The sequence below is a fragment of the Pongo pygmaeus genome, chromosome 10 (assembly GCF_028885625.2).
Source record: "Pongo pygmaeus isolate AG05252 chromosome 10, NHGRI_mPonPyg2-v2.0_pri, whole genome shotgun sequence".
Lineage (NCBI taxonomy): Eukaryota > Metazoa > Chordata > Mammalia > Primates > Hominidae > Pongo > Pongo pygmaeus.
Genome location: NC_072383.2, coordinates 107,743,297 through 107,766,165, shown reverse-complemented (window position 1 = coordinate 107,766,165; position 22,869 = coordinate 107,743,297). Strand labels below are relative to the sequence as shown.

The 22,869-nt window shown below is 44.7% G+C and overlaps 1 protein-coding gene across 4 annotated transcripts in view; it reads right to left on the bottom strand.

The window, feature by feature from the left end:
- ACACB (acetyl-CoA carboxylase beta) overlaps positions 1-22,869 on the bottom strand; it is a 155,637-nt gene that overhangs the window by 85,889 nt on the left and 46,879 nt on the right. For all 4 annotated transcript variants that reach the window (XM_054445373.1, XM_054445372.2, XM_054445374.2 and 1 more), the window contains 9 exons: positions 14,845-14,977; positions 13,818-13,956; positions 9,853-9,962; positions 9,411-9,492; positions 7,537-7,635; positions 5,722-5,831; positions 5,499-5,609; positions 2,475-2,684; positions 1,682-1,852 (listed from right to left, as the gene is read on the bottom strand). In XM_054445373.1, coding sequence (XP_054301348.1) covers positions 1,682-1,852; positions 2,475-2,684; positions 5,499-5,609; positions 5,722-5,831; positions 7,537-7,635; positions 9,411-9,492; positions 9,853-9,962; positions 13,818-13,956; positions 14,845-14,977 — 1,165 coding nt within the window. The remainder of the gene's footprint in view (positions 1-1,681; positions 1,853-2,474; positions 2,685-5,498; positions 5,610-5,721; positions 5,832-7,536; positions 7,636-9,410; positions 9,493-9,852; positions 9,963-13,817; positions 13,957-14,844; positions 14,978-22,869) is intronic.

The window sequence follows — 22,869 nt, the reverse complement described above, 5'->3', positions numbered from 1 at the left end:
GGACCCCTCATATACTGTTGGTAGGACTGAAAATTAGTACAACCACTATGAAGGACAATATGGAGGTTCCTTAAAAAACTAAAAGTAGAACTACCAATCTAGCAATCCTACTGCTAAATATATACTCAAAAGAAGGGAAATCAGTATATTGAAGAGTATCTGTACTCCCATATTTATTGTAGCACTATTCACAATAGCCAAGATTTGGAATCAACCTAAATGTCCATCAACAGATGATTGGATAAAGAAAATGTGGTACAGGCCAGGTGCAGTGGCTCATGCCTGTAATCCTAGCACTTTGGGAAGTCGAGGTGGGCAGATCATCTGAGGTCAGGAATTTGAGACCAGCCTGGCCAATATGGTGAAACCCCATCTCTACTAAAAATGCAAAAATTAGCTGGGCATGGTAGTGTGCACCTGTAATCCCAACTACTAGGGAGGCTGAGGCAGGATAATTGCTTAAACCCAAGAGGTGGAGGTTGCAGTGAGCCGAGATCGCACCACTACACTCCAGCCTGGGCAACAGAGCAAGACTCCATCTCAAAAAAAAAAAAAGAAAAAGGAAAAAGAAAATGTGGTACATACACACGATGGAGTATTATTCAGACATAAAAAAGAATGAGACCATGATTTGCAACAACGTGGATGGAACTGGAGAACACTATGTTAAATGAAATGAGCCAGGCACAGAAAAACAAACTTTGCATGTTCTCACTCATTTGTGGGAGCTAAAAATTAAAACAATGGAACTCACAGACACAGAGAGTAGAATGATGGCTACCAGAAGCTGGAAAGGAAGAGGTAGGGGCATGAAAGCGAGGATGGTTAATGGGCGCAAAAATGTAATGATTAAGAGAACGAATACGGCCTGGTATTTGTACAGGGCGACTACAGTCAACCATAATTTATTGTACATTTTAAAATTAACTAAAAGAGTATAATTGGAATATTCATAACACCATAACACAAAGAAAGGATAAATGCTGGAGGGGGATGGATACCTATTTACCCTGATGTGATTATTACACATTGTATGCCTGGGAGGCGGAGGCTGCAGTGAGCCGAGATCGCGCCACTGCACTCTAGCCTGGGCAACAGAGCAAGACTCCGTCTCAAAAAAACAAAAACAAAAACAAAAATCTCTTGCACCCTATAAATACATAGACTTACTATATACCCATAAAAATTAAAAATAAAAAAAAATTTAGAGTTCCCTTTAACACAAGAGGTTATAACTCTGGATCACATATTCTTAACAGGGATGATATTGCCTCTGAAGAGACAAATATTTGTTCTTGGGAGTGAAGAAAATCTCACTCTTTTCATGAATAAAGCACAGATATATCTACAATAGCCAAACAGGTATGTGGTATATTTGTGATATTAAAATTTCACAAGACAGGGATTAGGATATAAAATGTGTCCAAAGGATCCTTTCAGGGAGTGATAATGATAACAAGGTTAAGAAACATTTCTCTAGGTCTATGAATGTCCTGAAATTGTATAAAAGATATTTTCCCAAGGAGAACTGTAGCTTTTACAGATTTCTCAAAGTGCTCTTTGGCCAGTCATTCCCCTGGGACAGTCAGCCAAGAGATGGGTGGGATGGACTAATGGGAGCAGCACATGGACCCCTGACCCAGGGCAGAGAAGTCCCAGGGCCCCGAGCCCGTTTTCTCACCTGTAGCTGGGCGGCCGGCAGATTGACGTCAGCAATCATTTCTGTGCAGGGATGTTCCACCTGCAAGCGAGGATTCAGCTCCAAGAAGTGGAAGCTGCCGTCCTGGCTATAGAGGTATTCCACTGTCCCTGCACTCACATAGCCCACGGTCTTGGCCAGGCGGACGGCACACTGTGAAGAAACAGAAAGAGGCCAAGGGGGTTCCAGAGGTCTTTTCAGGGAACTGTAAATGGTGACTATCAGTTCCTTCACCAAATGCAGACTGAGCACCTGCTACTCGTGAAATATTTTGGGACTGGCCAGGTGTGGTGGCTCATGCCTATCACCCTAGCACTTAAGGAGGCCAAGGCGGGAGGATCACTTGAGGTCAGGAGTTCAAGGCCAGCCTGGGCAACATAGCAAGACTCTGTCTCTACAAAAAAATTTTTTTAAAAATTAGGTGGACATGGTGACATGCTCCTGTAGTCCCAGCTACTCAGGAGACTGAGGTAGGAGGATCACTTGAGCCCAGGAGTTATAGGCTGCTGTGAACTATCATCGCACCACTGCACTCCAGCGTGGGCAACACAGTGAGACTCTGTCTCAAAAAAAAGAAAAGAAATATTTGGGGAGTTCACAGACCGGCTAATCCAATAAACCTGTGTGATGCTGAAATCACCTCTGGAATGGGCCCTCGTCCCTCTTGTTAGGCACCCATGCCACCATTCGGCCACACTGACCGTAGAAAGTTCTTCCCGACTCTGAGCTGACACGGCTCTCTCTGAAGCTGCCCCCTGGGCTCTGAGAAGTGTACCTGCTCCATGAACTCGAATATGGCCAGCGGGGCGATGGTGGCCGGTGCTTCCTCAACGATCTTCTGATGCCGCCGCTGGATGGAGCAGTCGCGACCAAACAGAGACACAGCATTCCCATACTGGTCAGCGAGGATCTGAACTTCCAGGTGACGGGCGTGCTGGGCCAGCTTCATGAGAAAGATGGGCGAGCCTGGGATCTCACTCTGTACCTGTCGGGGGAAGCAGAGCAGCCTGATCTTCATGGGGAAACCAGCTCTGGAAGCTTCTGGAAGTTCTCAGGAGAGAACATAAAACAAACGCAGTGATGTGTTTAGGGTACTCATCCAGAACTCTGCTGATCTTTTACTTTTGTTGTCTCAAAGACATAATATTCTGTGGAGTCCTGACTCCACAGTAACAAGGAGAAAGGGGCCCCAGGTGGGGGAGGGCCCCAGGTGGGGAAGAACAATGAACAACTGCTCCAGAGATGGCTAATCACAAACAACCCCAGGACGTAACGACCTCACAGCCCCTCCTCCAGCACCACCCTATAAAACCTCCCACCAGCCCTTGCCTCTTTCCAGACAGCTCCTTCTCTGCTGTGCTGCCTGTTGCAATCTTGCAACATATTTTCATACTTCCTCCAATAAATCTGCCTTTCTTTACCTACAACTGTCTTGGTAAATTCCTTTACCAGCTGCACCACCAGCCCCAGATAGTCACTACCTGCAACATATTCTCTTTTTTAAGTCAAACTTTGTGAAATGATAAAATCTCCCACAATCACATCCCCTAAAGATATTGCACTGTTAATAGTTTGGTGTCCAAACTGGCTTTCTTCTATGCATATAGCAACACATACAGAGAAAGTATCTTTGAATGAAAATGGGACCAAAACACACTAATCTGTGGTTGTCTTCTTCTTCCACTTACTGCACTTTCTCAGCTAGCTCTCCCAGGTGGAATCTAAGGACAAACTTACTTCATCCTGTTAAGAGCTGAAAGGCATCGTTTTATAGGCATGTCTTCTAGAGATTCTTAAAGACAATGTGAAAAGTATTCACGCACAATGATTTCTAAGACAAATTAAGTTTAAAAAAAATTGCAATAATGTATGGGATGAACTCACACAAAAAATAATAAAACAACTGTGTGAATGTCTACGTAGAAGTATATACAGTGACAGTGCTGAAAAGAGCCCGCCCACCAGCTGCTAATAGCGGTTACATCTGAGAAAGGAGAGTTGGAAGGTGATGGGGAAAAGGGTTTTTCCTTTTTCATTCTTAACACATGGCTGACTTGATTGACTCTCTACATTAAGAACATATTCACAGTGCACTCATATAAGTAAAACAAAAAAGCTTGGGCATCTGTGTGCACATGAGGGCCTGGGGTATGTGGGAACTCTCTATTCTTTCTGCTCCATTTTGCTGTGACCCTAAAACTGCTCTAATAAATAAAGTCTATTTTTAAAAAGCAAAAAGGCTTTAAAATCTGTATGAGCCCTAATGCAATATGGAATCCAGGACTGAATCCTGCAACAGGAAAGGGACATTGGTGCAAAAACAGATGAAATTCAATCTAGTCTGGAGTTTACCAAACAGAAAAGTGCTCATGTTAATCTCTTAGTTGCAAAGTTATATGAAAGATGTTAACGAGTGAAACCAGGTGAAGGATAGATGTGAACTTTCTGTACTGCTGCTGCAACTTCCCTTTTAATATCAATTCTTCCCCCCACCCAAATCCCCAAAACACCTGTACACCCCAACAGCGATACAATGGTAGTGAAACTGCTGCTTTATACAACATTCACATATTATACCAAGAGTGGTATAATTAGTAAAACTCCTAGAAAGCAATGTACTGATATGTGTTTCAAAGTGCATGTAAAGTGTGTGCTATTTAACTAAGTCTTTCTCCCCAAGTCTTTATCCAAGAAAATAATTAAGAAGAAAAAAGAACTAAGTGTTATTTATAGTACTAAATATCATATTATACTATGGTATTATTATTCATAATAACAAAGTAGAAATAAGCTAAACATTCAACAAAAAAGGAAAGGTTTCATAAATAAAGCTATAGCCACACATAAAATATTGAGTAATCATCAAAATAATTGCCAAGGCAGGAATAACATAATAATATGCATGATCTACAATTTGGAATGTTTTAAATGCAGAACAAAATTTCGTGTAGACTGAATACAGCTCTTTAAAATATACATATGAAGAAGGTCTAGAAGAAAAACTAGAAATATTAAAATAGCTTTAAGAATGGGAAGATTGTCAGTATAAATGTTTTCTAAACATTGCTAATAACAGACATAAGGTTTTAAAAGAGGAAAACTAGCTACCAGTAAGTAAATACGCAATTTGTTCCTACAGTTAAAATTGATCAGGCAGGGTGCAGTGGATCACACCTGTAATCCCAGCACTTTGGGAGGCCAGGGCGGGTGGATCACTCCAGGCCAAGAGTTTGAGACCAGCCCAGCCAACATGGTGAAACTCTGTCTCTACTAAAAAGACAAAAATGAGCTGGGTGTGGTGGTACACGCCTGTAATCCCAGCTACTCAGGAGGCTGAGGCACTAGAATCGTTTGAACCTGGAGGTTGCAGTGAGCTGAGATTGTGCCACTGCACTCCAGCCTGGGTGACAGAGTGAGACTCTGTCTCAAAAATAAAATAAAATAGATCATCTAGGAACATTAGAAATACCAAGAGTACTAAAATTTATAAAACATCCCATTCCTCTATAGGCCAACATAGTCATAAACAGCTATTTTGATCCTGTATCTCTGAAATCATTTCTAGATACACTGATTTATAGACTTAAACTACCTAAAAGATTCTGTCAAGATCAACACAAAACCATGGGCTTTTCTGAGTAAAAATGTACGCATTTGTTGCAAAATACGATACAACAATACATCCAGCTCCTACAAATGTCTTCTCGACTGTCACAGAATAATGCTAAGAGAAATAATCTGGCAGCCCACAAACAATTCCCAAAGACAGATGCGAAAAGACACAGCAAGAACTGCTCACTTGTCTGAAAAGGATCGGGAAGTCCTCCGCACTCTCAGCCTTCCGGATTCCCTTCCCTCCGCCACCTTCAGAAGCTTTGATCATCAATGGAAAACCAATTCTTTCTGCTGCCTGGGTGCAAAGGACAAACAGACCTCTTTAGAGGTTAGCCAGTTGCCAACCGCTACCGGGACAGAGGCAGTTTGGTTCTGGCCCCCCTGGCCCCCACAGGCTCTCCATTTACCTCCAAGCCCTCATCTACGTCTTTCACACAACCCTTGTCATAAACATCTTCTGGGACACTGATTCTTTTTCCCTGCTGCAGATCATCTTCTGTCCACTCCACTGTCAGGCCTGGAGAGTCACAAAGAAAGCTGATTCCTCCCAAATCCAGGAGAAACACACACAACCCAGAAACCACAGGGCCTCTCCCTGCTGACATAGTGCTAGATTTGGGCTTCTGGACCAGCGGAATACAGACACTCCCTTCAGCTTCTCACAATGGCTTTTCATTTCCTCAAGAACTAACCCAAGCCTGAATGAGAAATCAAGCTTAAGAAACTAACTGCCAGGCGTGGTGGCTCATGCTTGTAATCCCAGCACTTTGGGAGGCTGAGGTGGTGGGAATCGCTTGAACCCAGGACTTTAAGACCAACCATGGCAACATAGTGAGACCTTGTCTTTACAAAAAAGATTTTATAATTAGCCAGGCACGATGGCATGGGCCTGTAGTCCCAGCTACTCGGGAGGCTGATACAGGAGGATCACTTGAGCCCAGGAGTCAAGACTGCTGTGAGCTACGATCACGCCACTACAGTCTAGCCTGGGTGACAGAGTGAGACCCTGTCTCGAAAACAAAACAACAAAAAAGGAAAGAAACTCAGACTGAGTCGACCAACAACAACCATATTAATCTAAATCCAAAAAAAAAAATCCCAATTCTACCTTATGGAGTCATTTATATGTGAATAATTATTTCCCAAAACCATGCAAAGATTTAACAAATGAAAGCAAATTTTCCATCCCAAATTTAAAATTCAACTTTTGGGGGGAAAAAAAAACAAATTTAATAGGAAACTTTTGAGACCGTCCTATTTATTTTTTAATTTGTCCTAGAAACTCCACTGTTAGGAATTTATCCTAAGAAAATTATTAAAATGCACACATAAATTTAGCTGTAAGATTATCAAAGCTCCATTCCTTTGAATAATTTTTAAATTAGAAAAAATAAATTGGAAACAACCTAAATTGTTTAACTATGAGGACTGTTAAGTAAATTATGATACATCCATAAGATATAATCCTATGCAGGCATCTTAAATGGTGTAAAGTGTATTTTTTACATAGAAAGATATTCATTAGTGAGGAAAAAAAAAGTCACAAACTAGGAAATGTAAGATGGGTTGTTGTTTCCTTTTAAAGACAGGGTCTCATCACCTAGGCTGGAGTGCAGTGGTGCCACCACAGTTCACTGTAACCTCGACCTCCTAGGCTCAAGCCATCCTCCTGCCTCAGCCTCCTGAGTAGTTGGGACTACAGGCATGCACCACCATAACCAGTTAATTTTTTTTTTACTTTTTCCAGAGATGGGGGTCTTGCTATGTTGCCCAGGCTGGTCTTGAACTCCTGGCTTCCAGTGATCCTCCTCCCTCAGCCTCTGAAAGCACTGGGTGGTGGTGGGGGGGGGGGGGGCGGGGTTACAGACATGAGCCACTGGCCAAGATCTGTCTTTTTTTTTTTTTTCAAAGAATATGCCCAGAAAAAGGTTAGAAAGGTAGATACCTACAATGTAATAAATGTTCAACACTGGGTCATAGGATTATGAATGATTTCCATTTCTTTTTTGTACCTCTTGTATTTTCTAAATTGCCTACAATAAATTGTACCACTTGTTTACTAATTTAAAATTTTAAAATATTTTGCTAATGACTAAAAAATAAAAGTAAGTAACATTTGTAATGGAAAGAATTGTTACAAGCGTACTTCTGTCACCCTGACTGTTCACATTATCAAGACTGGGCTGAGAAGCTCCCCCAGAGGGAAGCTCGGGGTCCCTTACCGCTTCCACTCCAGGGCAGGGTTGGGACCTGTAGCGTCTGGGCGACAATGGTGGAGGCGATCTTATCTCCTAAGGCCCACATGGCCTCGCTGGGAGGGCCTGAGGAGTCAGGGACAAGAAGGGAAGCAGAATCTGGTCAGTCACAAGACCCTCGAGGCTGAATGCTGACCGAGTGCACGGTGGTGGGGCCAGGTAGGAGCAGATAACAGAGAAAATCCTCTGGTCCCAGCTCTCAAGGAGCTTAACCTCACGTTAGGGAAGAAAAATAATCTGTTAGCCTGCTATTGCGTCAGTCAACTTTCAATGTATGTGGATTGTAAACCTGTTGTGAATTACAACCTAGGCTACAGTGGCATATACAAAATTCACTTTGGAGGGAAGGCAGAAAGCTAGATCAAAGAGGTAAGCTAGGAGCTCAAAGAGCTGGACCATAGGTTAGCAAACTCTTTCTATAAAGAGCCAGATGGGAAATACTTTCAGTTTTGCGAGCCTGCAGGTCTCTGTCACAATGACTCAACTTTGCCATTGTAGGGTGAAAGCAGCCATAGGCAATACATAAATGAATGAGCACGACCATGTTTTAATAAAACTTTATTTATAAAGGCAAGCCATAGGCTGGATTTGGCCTATGAGCTGTAGTTTGTCCAGTGGGCTGGATCATCAACCTCCAGAGGAATTAAGACTGATAATGAGAGTCCTGGGTGACTGTCAGACAGGACAGATGCCCACATGTACTCAGAGTCCACAGACAAAGAAAACGTCAATGGGCATGGGACTCCCGGCTGTACCTCAGGTGAATATCAGGTATTGATCTGCACTGAGCTGCTTCACATTTGGGCAAGACTGTTTTCAGACCCACCGGTAAGGAGAAGCTGGGATTTATTACATGATAGTAAATGATTCCCCTAAACTACACAAGGACACGGACATAATTACATGTGCAAATTTGTTATATAGGTAAACTTATGTCACAGGGTTTTGTGGTACAGATTATTTCATCACCCAGGTACCAAGCCTAGCATCCAATAGTTATTTTTTCTGCTTTTCTCCCTCCTCTCGCCTTTCACCCTCAAGTAGTGTCTGCTGTTCCCCTCTTTGTGTCCATGTGTTCTCATCATTTAGCTCCCACTTATAAGTGAGAACATGTAATATTTGGTTTTCTGTTCCTGTGTTAGTTTGCTAAGGATAACGGCCTCCAGCTCCATCCATGTTCCCAAAAAAGACATAATCTCAGTATCTTTGATGGCTACATAGTATTCCATGGTGTATATGTACCACATTTTCTTTATCCAATCTGTTATTGATGGGCATTTAGGTTGACTCCATGCCTTTGCTATTGTGAATAGTGCTGCAATAAACATTCGTGTTCATGCGTCATTATGGTTGAATGATTTTATATTCCTCTGGGTATATACCCAGTAACAGGATTGCTGGGTTAAATGGTAGTTCTATTTTTGGCTCTTTGAGGAATTGCCACACTGTTTTCCACAATGGTTGAACTAGTTTACACTCCCACCAACAGTGCATAAGCGTTCCCTTTTCTCCACAATCTCAGAATCTGTCAAGAAATGGTATCTCACTCTGGTTTTGACTTGCCTTTCTCTAATGATCAGTGATGCTGAGCTTTTTTTCATATGCTTGTTGGCTGCCTGTGTGTCTGCCTTTGAAAAGCGGGCAGCTCCTAATTCCATGAGTTGGCAGATTAGCTATGTGCCCTTCCACCCTGGGACTCACTCACTCCTCACAACGAAAGTGTGAGGTGGGAAATCAAACGGACCTCCGCTTTACAGGACAGGAGTAGAAAGAGGGTCAGACCCAGCAGAGTGTCCCAGCAATGCCCCAATTCCCATGTATCTGATGGGGACGCACTCTACCTAAGAAAGCAACTCCATTCTTGCACAGCAGCTCCGGAAGTTTAGGGTTTTCTGAAGCATGGCCCCAGCCAGCCCACACCGCCTGCAAACACAGAAAGGGGTGAGCAACAATCTTCCTTCAAGAATATGCCTCCCAGCCAGGCACAGTAACTCACGCCTGTAACCCCAGCACTTTGGGAGGCCAAGGCAGGAGGATCACTTGAGCCCAGGAGTTCGAGACCAGCCTGGCCAACATGGCGAGATCCTGTCTATAAAATTTTTTTTTAAAAACAGAATGTGCTTTGCATCACTTGAACACTCTTTTCTGTGTTATATCAGCCCAGGAATTTGGAGCCTTGTGGGACCTGGACCCTCCACCCCTTGTGAACTGTGGAATTGAACTAGAACCTAGGGGCATCATCCCATACTCAGGGGCCACACTCCGGCACCCCGGTCCATCTACCTGCACGGGGATTCTCTTGGCAACATCCACAATCAGCTCCACGTTGGCATAGTTGTTGTTATTGGGCCCTCCTGGGACGGGGACGTAATGATCTGCCATCTTGATGTACTCTGAAATTAGACGGGAGGGAGAAGGAAGGAACTGCTGACAGACTGACATCAATAGTAGAACATTACAAGATGTGACTATGTACAGCCATGGAAAGCAGAACCATGCAGATTTCTATGGTAACAATGGACAAACATGTATGAAAATGTAAAGAGAAGGCCAGGCGTGGTGGCTCACGCCTGTAATCCCAGCACTTTGGGAGGCTGAGGCAGGCAGATGGCCTGAGGCCAGGAGTTCGAAACCGGCCTGGGCAACATGGTGAAATTCTGTCTCTACTAAAAATACAAAAATTAGCCAGGCGTGGTAGTGGGCACCTGTAATCCAAGGTACTCAGGAGGTTGAGGCAGGAGAATCGCTTGAACCCAGGAGGCGGAGGTGGCAGTGAGCTGAGATCACACCACTGCACTCCAGCCTGGGTGACAGAACGAGACTCTGTCTAATTAAAAAAAAAAAAAAAAGAAAAAATTTAAAGAAAATGAAATATGATTTTAATTAAGTGATACAGATATGTTTCTGGACAAGGCCTGGAAGGCCTGGAAGGGAACAAAGGAAGAAGGAAGTAATCTGTCAACAGACTGGGATTAGAGGTGGGTTTTTAAAAAAATGTTCTATTTAAAGTTTATCTTAATATTGTTTTACCATTAAATAATACAATAGGGCTGGGTGCAGTGGTGCACGCCTGTCATCCCAGCACTTTGGGAGGCAGAGGCAGGAGGATCGCTTGAGGCCAGGAATTCAAGACTAGTTTGGGCAACACACAGAGACTTTGTCTCCACAAAAAAAAAAAATCCAAAAAAAGTAGCCAGGAATGGTGGTGCGTGCCTACAGTCCCAGCTACTTGGGAGGCTAAGGCAGGAGGATCACTTGAGCCTAGAAGGTCAAGGCTACAGTGAGTCGTGATCATGTCACTGTGCTCCAGCCTGGGCGACACAGCAAGGCCCTGTCTCAACAAACAAAAAAACAAACAAAAATACAATCGGGAGTTTTAAATTATGGTTAAAAAAAAAAACACACAAAAAAAATTTACCATCTTAACCATTTTTGAGTGTACAGTTCAATAGTGAAGTATATTTATTTTGTGAAACAGATGTCCAGAACTTTTTCATTTTATGAATCTGAAACTCTATACTCATGAACAACCCCCTTTTTCCCCATCCCTGATGTCCTTGGCAACCAACGATCTACTCTCTCTCTCTTTATGAATTGCACTACTCTAGTTACCCCTTATACATGGAATCATGCAGTATTTGTCTTTTTGTGACTGGCTTATTTCACTTTTTGTGACCAGCATAAAGTCCTCAAGGTTCAACTGTGTTGTAACATATGATGGGATTTCCTTCCTTTTTAAGGCTGAACATAACACAATGTTTTGATTTTAAAATACTCATGCTCTTTAAGCCAGAAATTCCATGTCTAGGAATATGTCCTTTAAAAAAAACACACATTGGCTGGGCACGGTGGCTGACACCTGTAATCCCAGCACTTTGGGAGGCTGAGGCGGGCAGATCACCTGAAGTCAGGAGTTCAAGACTAGCCTGGCCAACGTGGTGAAACTCCATCTCCACTAAAAATACAAAAATTAGCCGGTCGTGCTGGTGCATGCCTGAAGTCCTAGCTACTTGGGAGGCCGAGGCACGAGAATTGCTTGAACCCGGGAGGTGGAGGCTGCAGTGAGCAAGATCGCACCACTGCACTCCAGCCTGGGCAACAGAGCAAGACTCCATCTCAGAAAAAAACAACAAACAAACAAACAAAAACCCACACATCAATGAGGCCAAAGTCAGAGAACAGCCACTGTGCAGTGTTTTGGACTAGGAAAAGTTATACTCAATCCAAACACAGGGGTTGGGACATCTGTACTATAGAATTGCTAAGATCCTGAAATTGAACAATATGGCACTTCATATGCAAACACAGAAAGAAACCCCAGAGCAGCTGCTCCTCCTGGCCTGCCTGCCTCCTATGTTTATCAAACACAGAAGTGTCAGCCAATGGGGAGATTCCAGAGATGATGAAGTGAGCGGCCAGACAGGCTTCCTGGTCCTTGTCCAGTTTTTCTTTTATGTTGGAGAAGATAAACAAGAAAATAAACACAATAACTACAGACTCAGGTCAATGCTGGGAAGAAAATAAATGAGGTTCTCTGAGAGAGATGTGACGATCATGTTGAGACCTACAGGCTGGGTGGCGGGGGAGTCCACTGCACAAAGGGCTCTGGGAGAAGCACCTTCAATAGGGGCTCCAGCAGGTGCCAAGACTCTGCAACAGGCCCAGGAGATGCCAGAGGCCAGCGTAACTGGTACCCGGCTGATGGAGGGCAAGAGGTTCGAGATGGAGCCAGGAGGGGACTTAAACAGGCCTGGGTGAGAATCTTGAATTTTAGACTAACCAAGACTAACCAATTTTAGACTAACCAAGCATTATCCAGACCCACTGGATAATGCTTTGAACCCAGACCAGGGTTTCCATCCCACCTGCGTCACATGATGGTTGTGTGACCCTGGACAAGTGATAAACTCACGTCCCTGTGCCTCGACTGTGCCATCTGTAAAACAGAGCTGTAAGTAACAAATGAGGCCATGTCCGTGAAAAGCTTGGGGCAGGAAGGCTTAGGGGATGGTGCTGAGGTTGCTAATACTGGGAACAGCACACAGCTTCTGATGCATTTTAAGGAGAAGCATGAAAAGACCTGAAGACCTGACTTATGTTGGTTTTTGTTTTGCTTTTTTTTTTTTTTTTTTGAGACAGAGTCTCACTCTGTCACCCAGGCTGCAGTGCAGTGGAGTAATCTCAGCCCACTGCAACCTCCGCCTCCTGGGTTCAAGCAATTCTCCTGCCTCAGCCTCCTGAATAGCTGGGACTACAGGCGCCTGCCACCACGCCCGGCTAATTTTTGGGAGGTATTTTTAGTAGAGATGGGGTTCCACCACATTGGGCAGGCTGATCTCAAAACTCCTGGCCTCAAGTGATTCGCCCATCTTGGCCTCCCAAAGTGCTGGGATTACAGGCATGAGCCACTATGCTCGGACCTAGAGTTATGCTTTTAGGTTTATGTTGTTTTATTTGAGACAGAGTCTCAGTCTGTTTCCCAGGCTGGAATGCAGTGGTGTAATCACAGCTCACTGCAGCCTAGACTCCCTAGGCTGAAGCAATCCTCCCATCTCAGCTTCCTGAGTAGCTGAGACTACAGGTGCGTGCCACTATACCCAGTTAATTTTTTTATTCTTATTTTTTGTAGAGACAGGGTCTTATTATGTTACCCAGGCTGCTCTCAAACTCAAGGGCTCAAGCAATCCTCCCACCTCAGCCTCCCAAAGTGCTGGGATTACAGGCGTGAGCCAGCACTCTGGCTGAGGTTTTTGTTTTTAACAAACTTCAGAAAACACAGCAGAAGTTATGCTTTTAAAAGGTCACTGGCTGCTGTGGGGAGCAGGGCCTATAAAAGGATAAGACTGTTCAGGAAAAAAGTAAATCATCCAACAGTTGTTTATAGAATGATTCATTATAATAAACTTAGGCAAATGAACGGAAGAATGAACAAATGATTGAAATACAATTATATACACCTGCAGGAGAAACACCAGGAGAAACAGCCCCCAGTCTGCTAGAACACAGACATTTCTCAAATATCGAATTTCCTCTCTGCATGTTAACCATCTGCATTTTTGTAAGGCACATGAGTTGTTCTCGATGTCAGCAGACGTTTTAATTAAATAAAGAAGGAAAGAAACAAATACAGACTCATAAGAGGTCCTGACCATCGGGAGTCCAGGATGGACTTGCCTAGGCACAGGGGAAGGAGGCAAGGGCAGGCAAGGATGGGGCGTGATGGGAGGAGAGGGTCAAGGCCCAGGTACCTGCGTTGGCCTTAAGGTCCTCGGGGGTCACCATCACAACAAACCGGATGGCCCGCTCATTGCGGAACATCTCATAGGCCCACCTGCGGATGGAGCGCATGCACTTCACGGCGGCGATCCCATTGTTGGCAATAAGCACCTGCATGGGAAGACAAGGAAGGAGCTGATGATGCACATCTACCTGCGCCGGGGGCCACGTGCTACCCCGAGTCCACCTCACAGCTGCAGAGCCTCCTGCAGCCCCCGCAGCACATCATTCCTCTTGGTATTTCTGTGTATTTCCATGGCACACACCCCAGCACAGAGCAGGAGCTCAAAGTCTGCCATCCACATGAATGGATCATCAAATGGATGGATGGATGGATGGATGGATGGATGGGTGTTTGGATGAAATATATATATATATATATTTTTTTTTTTTTTTTGAGACAGTGTCTTGCTCTGTCACCCAGGCTGGAGTGTAGTGGTGCAATCACAGATCACTGCAGCTTCGACCTTCCAGGTTCAAGTGATCCTTCCACCGCAGCCTCCCAAGTAGCTGGGACTACAGGTGTACACCACCACATCCTGCTAAATTTTTATTTTTTTGCAGAGACAGGATTTCGTCATGTTGCCCATGCTGGTCTTGAACTTGAACACAAACCCAGGCTGGGCCCAAATGATCTGCCCACTTCATCCTCCCAAAGTGGTGGGATTACAGGCATGAGCCACTGTGCCAAGCCCAGTGAATGATTTTTTTTATTCCTTTGGTGTCATTGTGATCACCCTTAACACTTTTTGAGTGTTTTACAGTACAATGTGTTTTACCTGCCTTATTTCATTTCATCCTCACAACAGCCCTTTGAAAGAGGTTTCACTATTATTTCTATTTGAGGGTTAAACTATTAAAACTCAGAGGAGTGTGGCCCTCACCCCCTCTCTGCAGCAGGCAGAATGAGCCTGAACCCAAAACTCCCACCTCCAGCTGAGAGGAGGGGCCCCTGCACCCCAATTGGACCCCACCCAGAGTGCCGAGACCCGTCTGTACCTTCTCGATGACCCGATCCCCCCCAAAGCGTGTGACAAACTCAGCGGGAGAAGCCACGGTAAAGTCTCTGTGCAGGTCCAGCTTCTTGTGTTCCCGTCCCCTCTTCACCAGGTGGAGTCCCGACATGCTCGGCCTGCAGAGTAAGAATGAGGGACAGACGTGCATGAGGGAAGAAGCCTGGGACTCAGAGCTCGACATCTGTAAAGCCAGTGGAGCAGAGGAGCCAAAGTGCACCAGAGCCCCCCTGCTTTGCACTTGCTCTTCAGAGCCCCTGAAGCAATTTACAAGGAGGTTCAAGGGCAGGAAGCACCTTCTCTTTTTTTTTTTTGAGACGGGATCTCATTCTGTCACCCAGGCTAGTATGCAGTGGTGCAATCGTGGCTCACTGCAGCCTCGACCTCCTTGGGTAGCTGGGACCACAGAGGTGCACTACCAAGCCCAGCCGATTTTTAAACATTTTTGTAGAGATGGGGTCTCACTATGTTGCCCAGGCTGGTCCAAACTCTTGATGTCAAGTGACGTCAAAGCCTTTCAAAGCATTGGGATTACAGGCGTGAACCACTGTACCCAACTGAAAGCACCTTAAGAGGCCAGCTAAGGTACCAGCACATGAACTAGAAGGAGCAGTTTCTTCCACTTGTCCCAAGGTGGATGTTTAGATTTTTAATCCTAAGTTAATTTTTACTTTACATGCCCATCGTTTAGGAACCCAAATAATACTAAAAAACTTATAACAAGGGTGAGAGTTTTATGATCAGGGAAGAAGTCCACACATTCTAATCGTTCAGACTTGTTACATGGTATTAATATCTTTCATGTACTTTTCTACATTTGTATTTCAGAAGTTTTTAAATTTTATTTTTTGTAGAGACAGGGGTCTCACTTTGTTGCCCAGGCTGGTCTTGAACTCCTGGCTTCAAGCGATCCTCCCACCTCGGCCTTCCAAAATACAGGCATGAGCCGCCACGCCCAGCCCACAAAATTTCTTTAGAAAACTGAAAACAATTTTTTAAATGTTTAACAACCAAACAGGTTTCCTGCTCTGTCCCTCCACACCAGAGGAAATTGATGCTGATTTTTTCTAGCAATTACACATCTCCGTAGTCCTAAACAACAAGTGTATACAATCTTGTGAGTCATCCATGTGAGACGGCATCTATGGCCTTCCCATCCTGAGAGATGTGAATTTAGTTATCTCACAAGGCCACCCCATCAGCTCCCCTCCACCAGCTGGTCAATACCATAGAAGTCTACTGTAATTTAGCAAACTGGGTATTCAATGTTTTACTAGTTTGTGATCATTATTCACATATGAGAGCTGTAGTGTACCAGATTTTAGTTCCTTTCTTTTTGCCTTTTCCTGGAGTTAATGATTTTTTTCCTTTACTTAGTGTTCCTTGTACCTGTTGCTAAATCACCCCACTCCTCCTAACAGATTCCCAGTACACATAAGATAATTGATCAGGCCACATGCAGTGGCTCATACCTGTAATCCCAGCACTTTGGGAGGCCAAGGCAGGAGGACTGCTTGAGACCACGAGTTCGAGACCAGCCTGGGCAACATAGCAAGACCCCATCTCATTAAAAATAATAATAATAAATAATTGATCAGTTCTGTTTTTTTCCACTGGTGACATCTCTCCTGGAGGCCTCTGTCCTCCTTCCATAGGTACTGGCTATCCTCTAGGCCCCTACATCACCATCGTTTTGGGGTTTCCCTTTGCTGACATCCCTAGAATTCCCTTTGCCTTTCCTTGGGGTTGGATTCCTAATTTGGGGGAATGGGTGGCTCGTCTTTCTTGGTAGACTCCCTTGTTTTGCTGGGGCATATCCTCCAGTAGTTTCATCCACTTAACAAGATGGTAGAATGGCAGGGCACATGACAATGATGCCCTCAATTTCCCTGCCCTATTCCTGACTGGGCTTCCTTATCACCGTCACCCTGGAGATTCCCTTTGAGTCTATGTTGAATCTCCTGTTTCCTGTCTCCTGTGTGTTGCTCTTCCTTGGTTTACCCTCTAGTTTCAGCGGAAGACATCCTCAAGTAGCTTTCTAAGAAAGGCTATTCAGGGCCAGGCGTGGTGGCTCACACCTGTAATCCCAGCACTTTGGAAAGCCGAGGAGGGAGAATTGCTCAAACCCAGGAGGCGGAGGTTGCAGTGAGCCGAGATTGCACCACTGCACTCCAGACTGGGCAACAGGGTCAGACTCCATCTCAAAAAAAAAAAAAAAAAAAATTTAAATTAGCCAGGCATGGTGGCACCCGCCTGTAGTCCTAGCTGCTCAGGAGGCTAAGGTAGGAGGATCACTTGAGCCCAGGAGGTCAAGGCTGCAGTGAGCTAGGATTGCACCATTGCACTTCAGCCTTTCTCCTGCCCTCACATTCAACCTTACCGCTTGGCTGTGTAAGAAATGCTAGGAAGGGCCAGGCATGGTGGCTCATGCCTGTAATCCTAGCACTTTGGGAGGCTGAGGTGGGTAGATCACTTGAGGTCAGGAGTTTGAGACCAGCCCAGCCAATATGGTGAACCCCATCTCTATTAAAAATACAGAAGTTATCCAGACACAGTGGTGTGCACCTGTAATCCCAGCTACTTGGGAGACTGAGGCAGGAAAATCGCTTGAACCCGGAGGATGGAGGTTGCAGTGAGCTGAGATCGTGCCACTGGACTCCAGCCTGGGCGACAGAGTGAGACTCTATCTCAAACAAAAAGAAATTCCAGGAAGGAAAACCTTCTTCAGAGTTTTAGAAGCTTTGTGCCATTGTGTTGTGGCTTCCAAGGCTGCTAAAACAAGAGTAATTCTGATCCTTGACCCTTTGTAGGTGACCTGTTTTTTCATATCCAGATGCTTATAGGAGCGTCCCTCTGTCCCCAGAACTCCACGATTTCACAGCGATGGGCTCAGGTATGTGTCTGCTTCTACCAATGAGGCTGCACATCTCTCAGGCCCTCTCAATCTGGAAACTTCCATCCTGGGAATTTGTCTTCAAATACTTCCTTGATGGGCTGAACATGGTGGCTTACGCCTGTGATCCCAGCACTTTTGGAGGCTGAAGTGGGAAGATCACTTAAGGTCAGGAGTTAGAGACCAGCTTGGCCAACATGGTGAAACCCCGTCTCTACTAAAAATACAAAAATTAGCTGGGCATGGTGGTGTGCGTCTGTAATCCCAGCTACTTGGGAGGCTGAAGCAGGAGAATCACTTGAACCCAGGAAGCGGATGTTGTAGTGAGCCAAGATTGTGTCACTGCGCTCCAGCCTGGGCAATAGAGCAAGACTCCATCTCAAACAACAACAACAACAACAAGAAACAAATACTTCCTTGATGATGTCCTTGCCTCTTTTTTTCTCTATTTTTTCCCGAAGTCCTATTATTTGGATGTTGAAATTCCTACACTGGCCTACTGGTTTATGTATTTTTCCCCTCTCCTATTCTCTGTCTTCTTCTACTTGCTGGTTGATTTTTCTCAGCCTCATCTTCTAAACATTCAGTGGAGTTCTTCATTTCTGCTATCACGTTTTTGATATCTACGAGCCTGTTTTTGGCCTGCAAATGTTCCCTTTGTTATAGCATCCTCTTCCTATGAGTGCAACATCCTGTCTGACCTATGAGATATTAATGAGATATTTTGATATTAATGAGAGCTTTTTAAACTTCTCTTCTCCAGAGTGGTTTCTGTTTCTTCCAAGCTTCCTGTGTCTACTGGTTTGGACCTTGACTTACATATGAGAAACTGGACCTCAGGGCCGGGTGCGGTGGCTCACGCCTGTAATCCCAGCACTATGGGAGGCCGAGGCAGGTGAATCACCTGAGTTCAGGAGTTTGAGACCAGCCTGGTCAACGTGGTGAAACCCCATCTCTACTAAAAATACAAAAAATTAGCCGGGCTTGGTGGCATGGACCTGTAATCCCCCCTACATGGGAGGCTGAGGCAGGAGAATCGCTTGAACCTGAGAGGCGGAGGTTGCAGTGAGCTGAGGTTGTGCCATTACACTCCAGCCTGGGCAACAAGAGCAAAACTCCATCTCAAAAAAGAAAAAGAAACTGAACCCAAATGTCAGGGAAGCCTTGGTTCCAACCTTGTGACTATGAGTGAGAACAGAGTTTCTGAGACTGTGGTGGACCTGGTTGACCCTGAGCTCAATGTAGGGTGAGGTAGGAGTGCGTTGGGGATCCCCGAGTCAGTATTTTCGTGTCTTTCTCTCTCACTGGCCAGATTCCCCAGGGAGAAGTTTTCCAGTCTTCTGCCTGAACAGTAAAGGTCAGCCTGGAGCCCCGGGGGGAACAGGGAAGTTCTAAGAATTTAGCACCTAGTCAGACCCTTATCTTCCTATTTGGGATACAGGCCCCATGCCCTCAACTGTGCCTGTCGATCCCCTCTCCCAAGACCCTGTATATGTCCCTTTGAACTGCTGCCTTCTGCTGGGGTCGAAGTGGGCAGCCCCTGCCGCAGGAGACAGGGGAGGGGACCTGGGAGTCCTCCACCCAGTCCTTCTCATTTTGGTACCCTCCTTACCCCTCAGCTCCAGGGGCATCCCTTGCTGCCAGACACCATGCCTTTTGGGGGTTCTGTGATACAGATGGCCAGGGGTCCCCAACTTTCCTCACTGCTCCATTAGGACTCAGCCTTAAGCCAGTGACCACTCATTCATCTACTTTCTAGCTTCTAAAAGGTTAACGCTACGTTGGGCACGGTGGCTCACGCCTGTAATCCCAGCACTTTGGGAGGTGAAGATGGGCAGATCACTTGAGGGCAAGAGTTTGAGACCAGCCTGGCCAACATGATGAAACCCCATCCCAACTAAAAAAGTACAAAAAGTAGCTGGGCATGGTGGCGCATGCCTGTAGTCCGAGCTACTGGGGAGGCTGAGGCACAAAAATCACTTGAACCCAGGAGGCGGAGGTTGCAGTGAGCCGAGATCACACCACTGCACTCCAGCCCGGGCAACAGAGTGAAACTCTACCTAAAAAAAAAAAGAGAACTTTGTTTATTTACAAAAAAAAGGTAGAGGCAACCCAAGGGACATCATTTGCAGACAGACCCCTGATCTGGGGGAAAAAATGCTAAAGTATTAAGAGCCATTATCTCTTTGCTATGTTTTAAAAAATGTTCTGCAATGATGTGTTATTTTCAATAAGAAAAAAGCTATTAATTTTGTAAGAGGAACACCCAAAGCCACAGCCACTCCAGTGCCCCTTGGGCAAAGCACTCAGTTTCCCATCTGTAAAATGGGGATAATAACACGTACTTCATTCATAAGTCAATACATAGAAATAAAGGTTAAATAAGGTTCTGAGGATTAAATATGTCAAGACCTAGTAAGTAAAAGATGGTGTTGTTGCATAGTAAGTGCTATATTATTACTCAATGCAGTAATGCAGAGATACAGCTGATCTCCTAACCTAACCAGGAATAGCAGCAGGCCACTCATCTGCTCCAGGCTCCATGAAGCCCATGGCCTGCTCCCTACCCATCCATGCTCCCCATTCTTTTTTGTATAAATTTAGGGTGTACAGTGCTGTTTTGTTACATGGATATATTATGTAGTGATGAAGTGTGGACTTGTAGTGTAACCATCACTCAAATAGTACACTTTGTATCTAACAGGTAGTATTTCATCCCACACTCCTCCCACCCTTCCACCCTTCCAAGTCTCCAGTGTCTATTATTCCATACTCTACATCCATGTGGAAACACTATTTCACTCCCACAGTGAGAATATGTGGTATTTGACTTTTTGACTTATTTCATTTAAGATGATGGCCTCGGCTGGGTGCAGTGGCTCACACCTGTAATCCCAGCACTTTGGGAGGTTGAGGCGGGTGGATTGCTTGAGCCCAGGAGTTCGAGACCAGCCTAGGTAACATGGCAAAACTCCATCTCTACCAAAAATACAAAAATTAGGCAGTCTCATAATTTAGTCTCAAAAGAAATTAGTTAATTAAAAAATAATAATTTTTAAAAAATGGCCTCCAGTTGCATCCATGTTGCTGCAAAAGACATGATGTCATTCTTTTTTGTGGCACAGTATTCCCTGGTGTGTGTGTATATATATGTACATTGTACACACATACATATACATATCTATATATACTCACACATAGATACACGTATATATGTACATATATGTACACATATCCATATATGTGTGAATATATACACATTATATATACATATATAGAGATACATGTACATATATACGTGTATACTTGTAGGTATATACACACACACACACATCACACACACACACAAAAGAATACTACTGAGCCATAAAAAAATTATATATACATACCAAATTTTATTTATCTAGTCATCTGTTGATGGACACTTAGGTTGATTCTATATCTTTGCTACTGTGAATAGTGCTGTGATAACTATACAAGTACAGGTGTCTTTTGCTATAATTATTTCTTTATTTTGTTTTATTTTTTTGAGACTGAGTCTCACTCTGTCGCCCAGGCTGGAGTGCAGTGGCATAATCTCGGCTCACTGCAACCTCCACCTCCCGGGTTCAAGCAATTTTCCTCCCTCAGCCTCCCAAGCAACTAGGGTTACAGGTGCCCGCCACCATGTCCGGCTAAATTTTGTATTTTTAGTAGAGACGGGGTTTTACATGTTGGCCAGAGTGGTCTTGAACTCCTGACCTCAAGTGATCTGCCTGCCTCAGCCTCCCAAAGTGCTGGGATTACAGGCATGAGCCCCCACAACTGGACTCCATGCTAATTTTATTTATTGTTTTCAACCAATCATGTTAAGATCCTGCCAATGAAAAGAGAATCTGACCGAGCGATTTCTTTTCCTTCGTGTACATACCCAGTAGTGGGATTGCTGGAGAGACTGGCAGATCTATTTTTAGTTCCTTGAGAACTCTCCAAACTGTTTTCCACAGAGTCAGTTGTACTAACTGACATTCCCACCCACAGCCGCACCCCTCATTCTGTCCACGACCCTCCCTGACTGACTGGTTTGACGGTTCGGCTTCAGAATGTCTGAGACATCCCATTTCTACACACACAAACATTAAAACTCTAGCAATTTGACCTAAAGCACAACAAAGAAAAACTTCATTTGTGGCCTAGGGGGAAAAAAACCATTCTTGGCCACCATGTTGATTTCAAAACTGGTGACAGAACCCCTCCATCAGGCAGGCCACAAGCCCATTACCACAGGCTAAGCAAGAGAACACACAAAGCTGCCGGACTGGCCTTGTTTCAGGCCCAATCTCCAGGAAAGTGGCTATTTTAATTCTTTTTGATAAAGCTGGAAGCCAACCAACATTGGCTCTAGAGAGCTGACCTTCGGCCAGCATTTGCTTCCACTGAAGGAGGATCATCCTAAGTGCCATTGTCCAGTGAGAAGCCCTGTCCTCATACAGCACGGCAAGGGTGAGAGCTGAAATGTTTCAAGGTGACTTTGGAAATGACTTCAGGTACAATCAACAGCAGAGGTGTCAGCCAAATACCAAATACAGTCAGCTACCGGAGCACAAGACCAGGCAGAATAGTATCAGGAATGGAGGAAATAAACATTCTCGGCTGCCCACTGTGGACTGGGCACAGGGGGGCCTCTCAGTGAATCTCCACAGCCCTGTATGGAGGAGTCTGTCATCTCCAGGTTCACGATGAGGAAACCGAGGTTCAGAGAGGACCATTTACCTCCAGTTACACAGCTGGCAAGTGGCAGAGCCCCGTTTCTAATCCAACTCTAGCTGACCTCAGAATCTAACTTCTAGGCAGAAAGACAATCTGAGATAAATGGAAGCCCCTCTATTAATTGGACTTTTAAAACATGCATTACACATATGGCCTCTTATATTCCTCTCAAATAAGAGACAAACATGTATAATGCTGAGGTTTTTTTGTTTGTTTGTTTGTTTGTTTGTTTGGGGTTTTTTTGAGACAGAGTCTAGCTCTGTCACCCAGGCTGGAGTGAAGTGGCACCATCTCGGCTCACTGCAACCTCTGCCTCCCAGATTCAAGCGATTCTCCTGTCTCAGCCTCCCGAGTAGCTGGGAATATAGG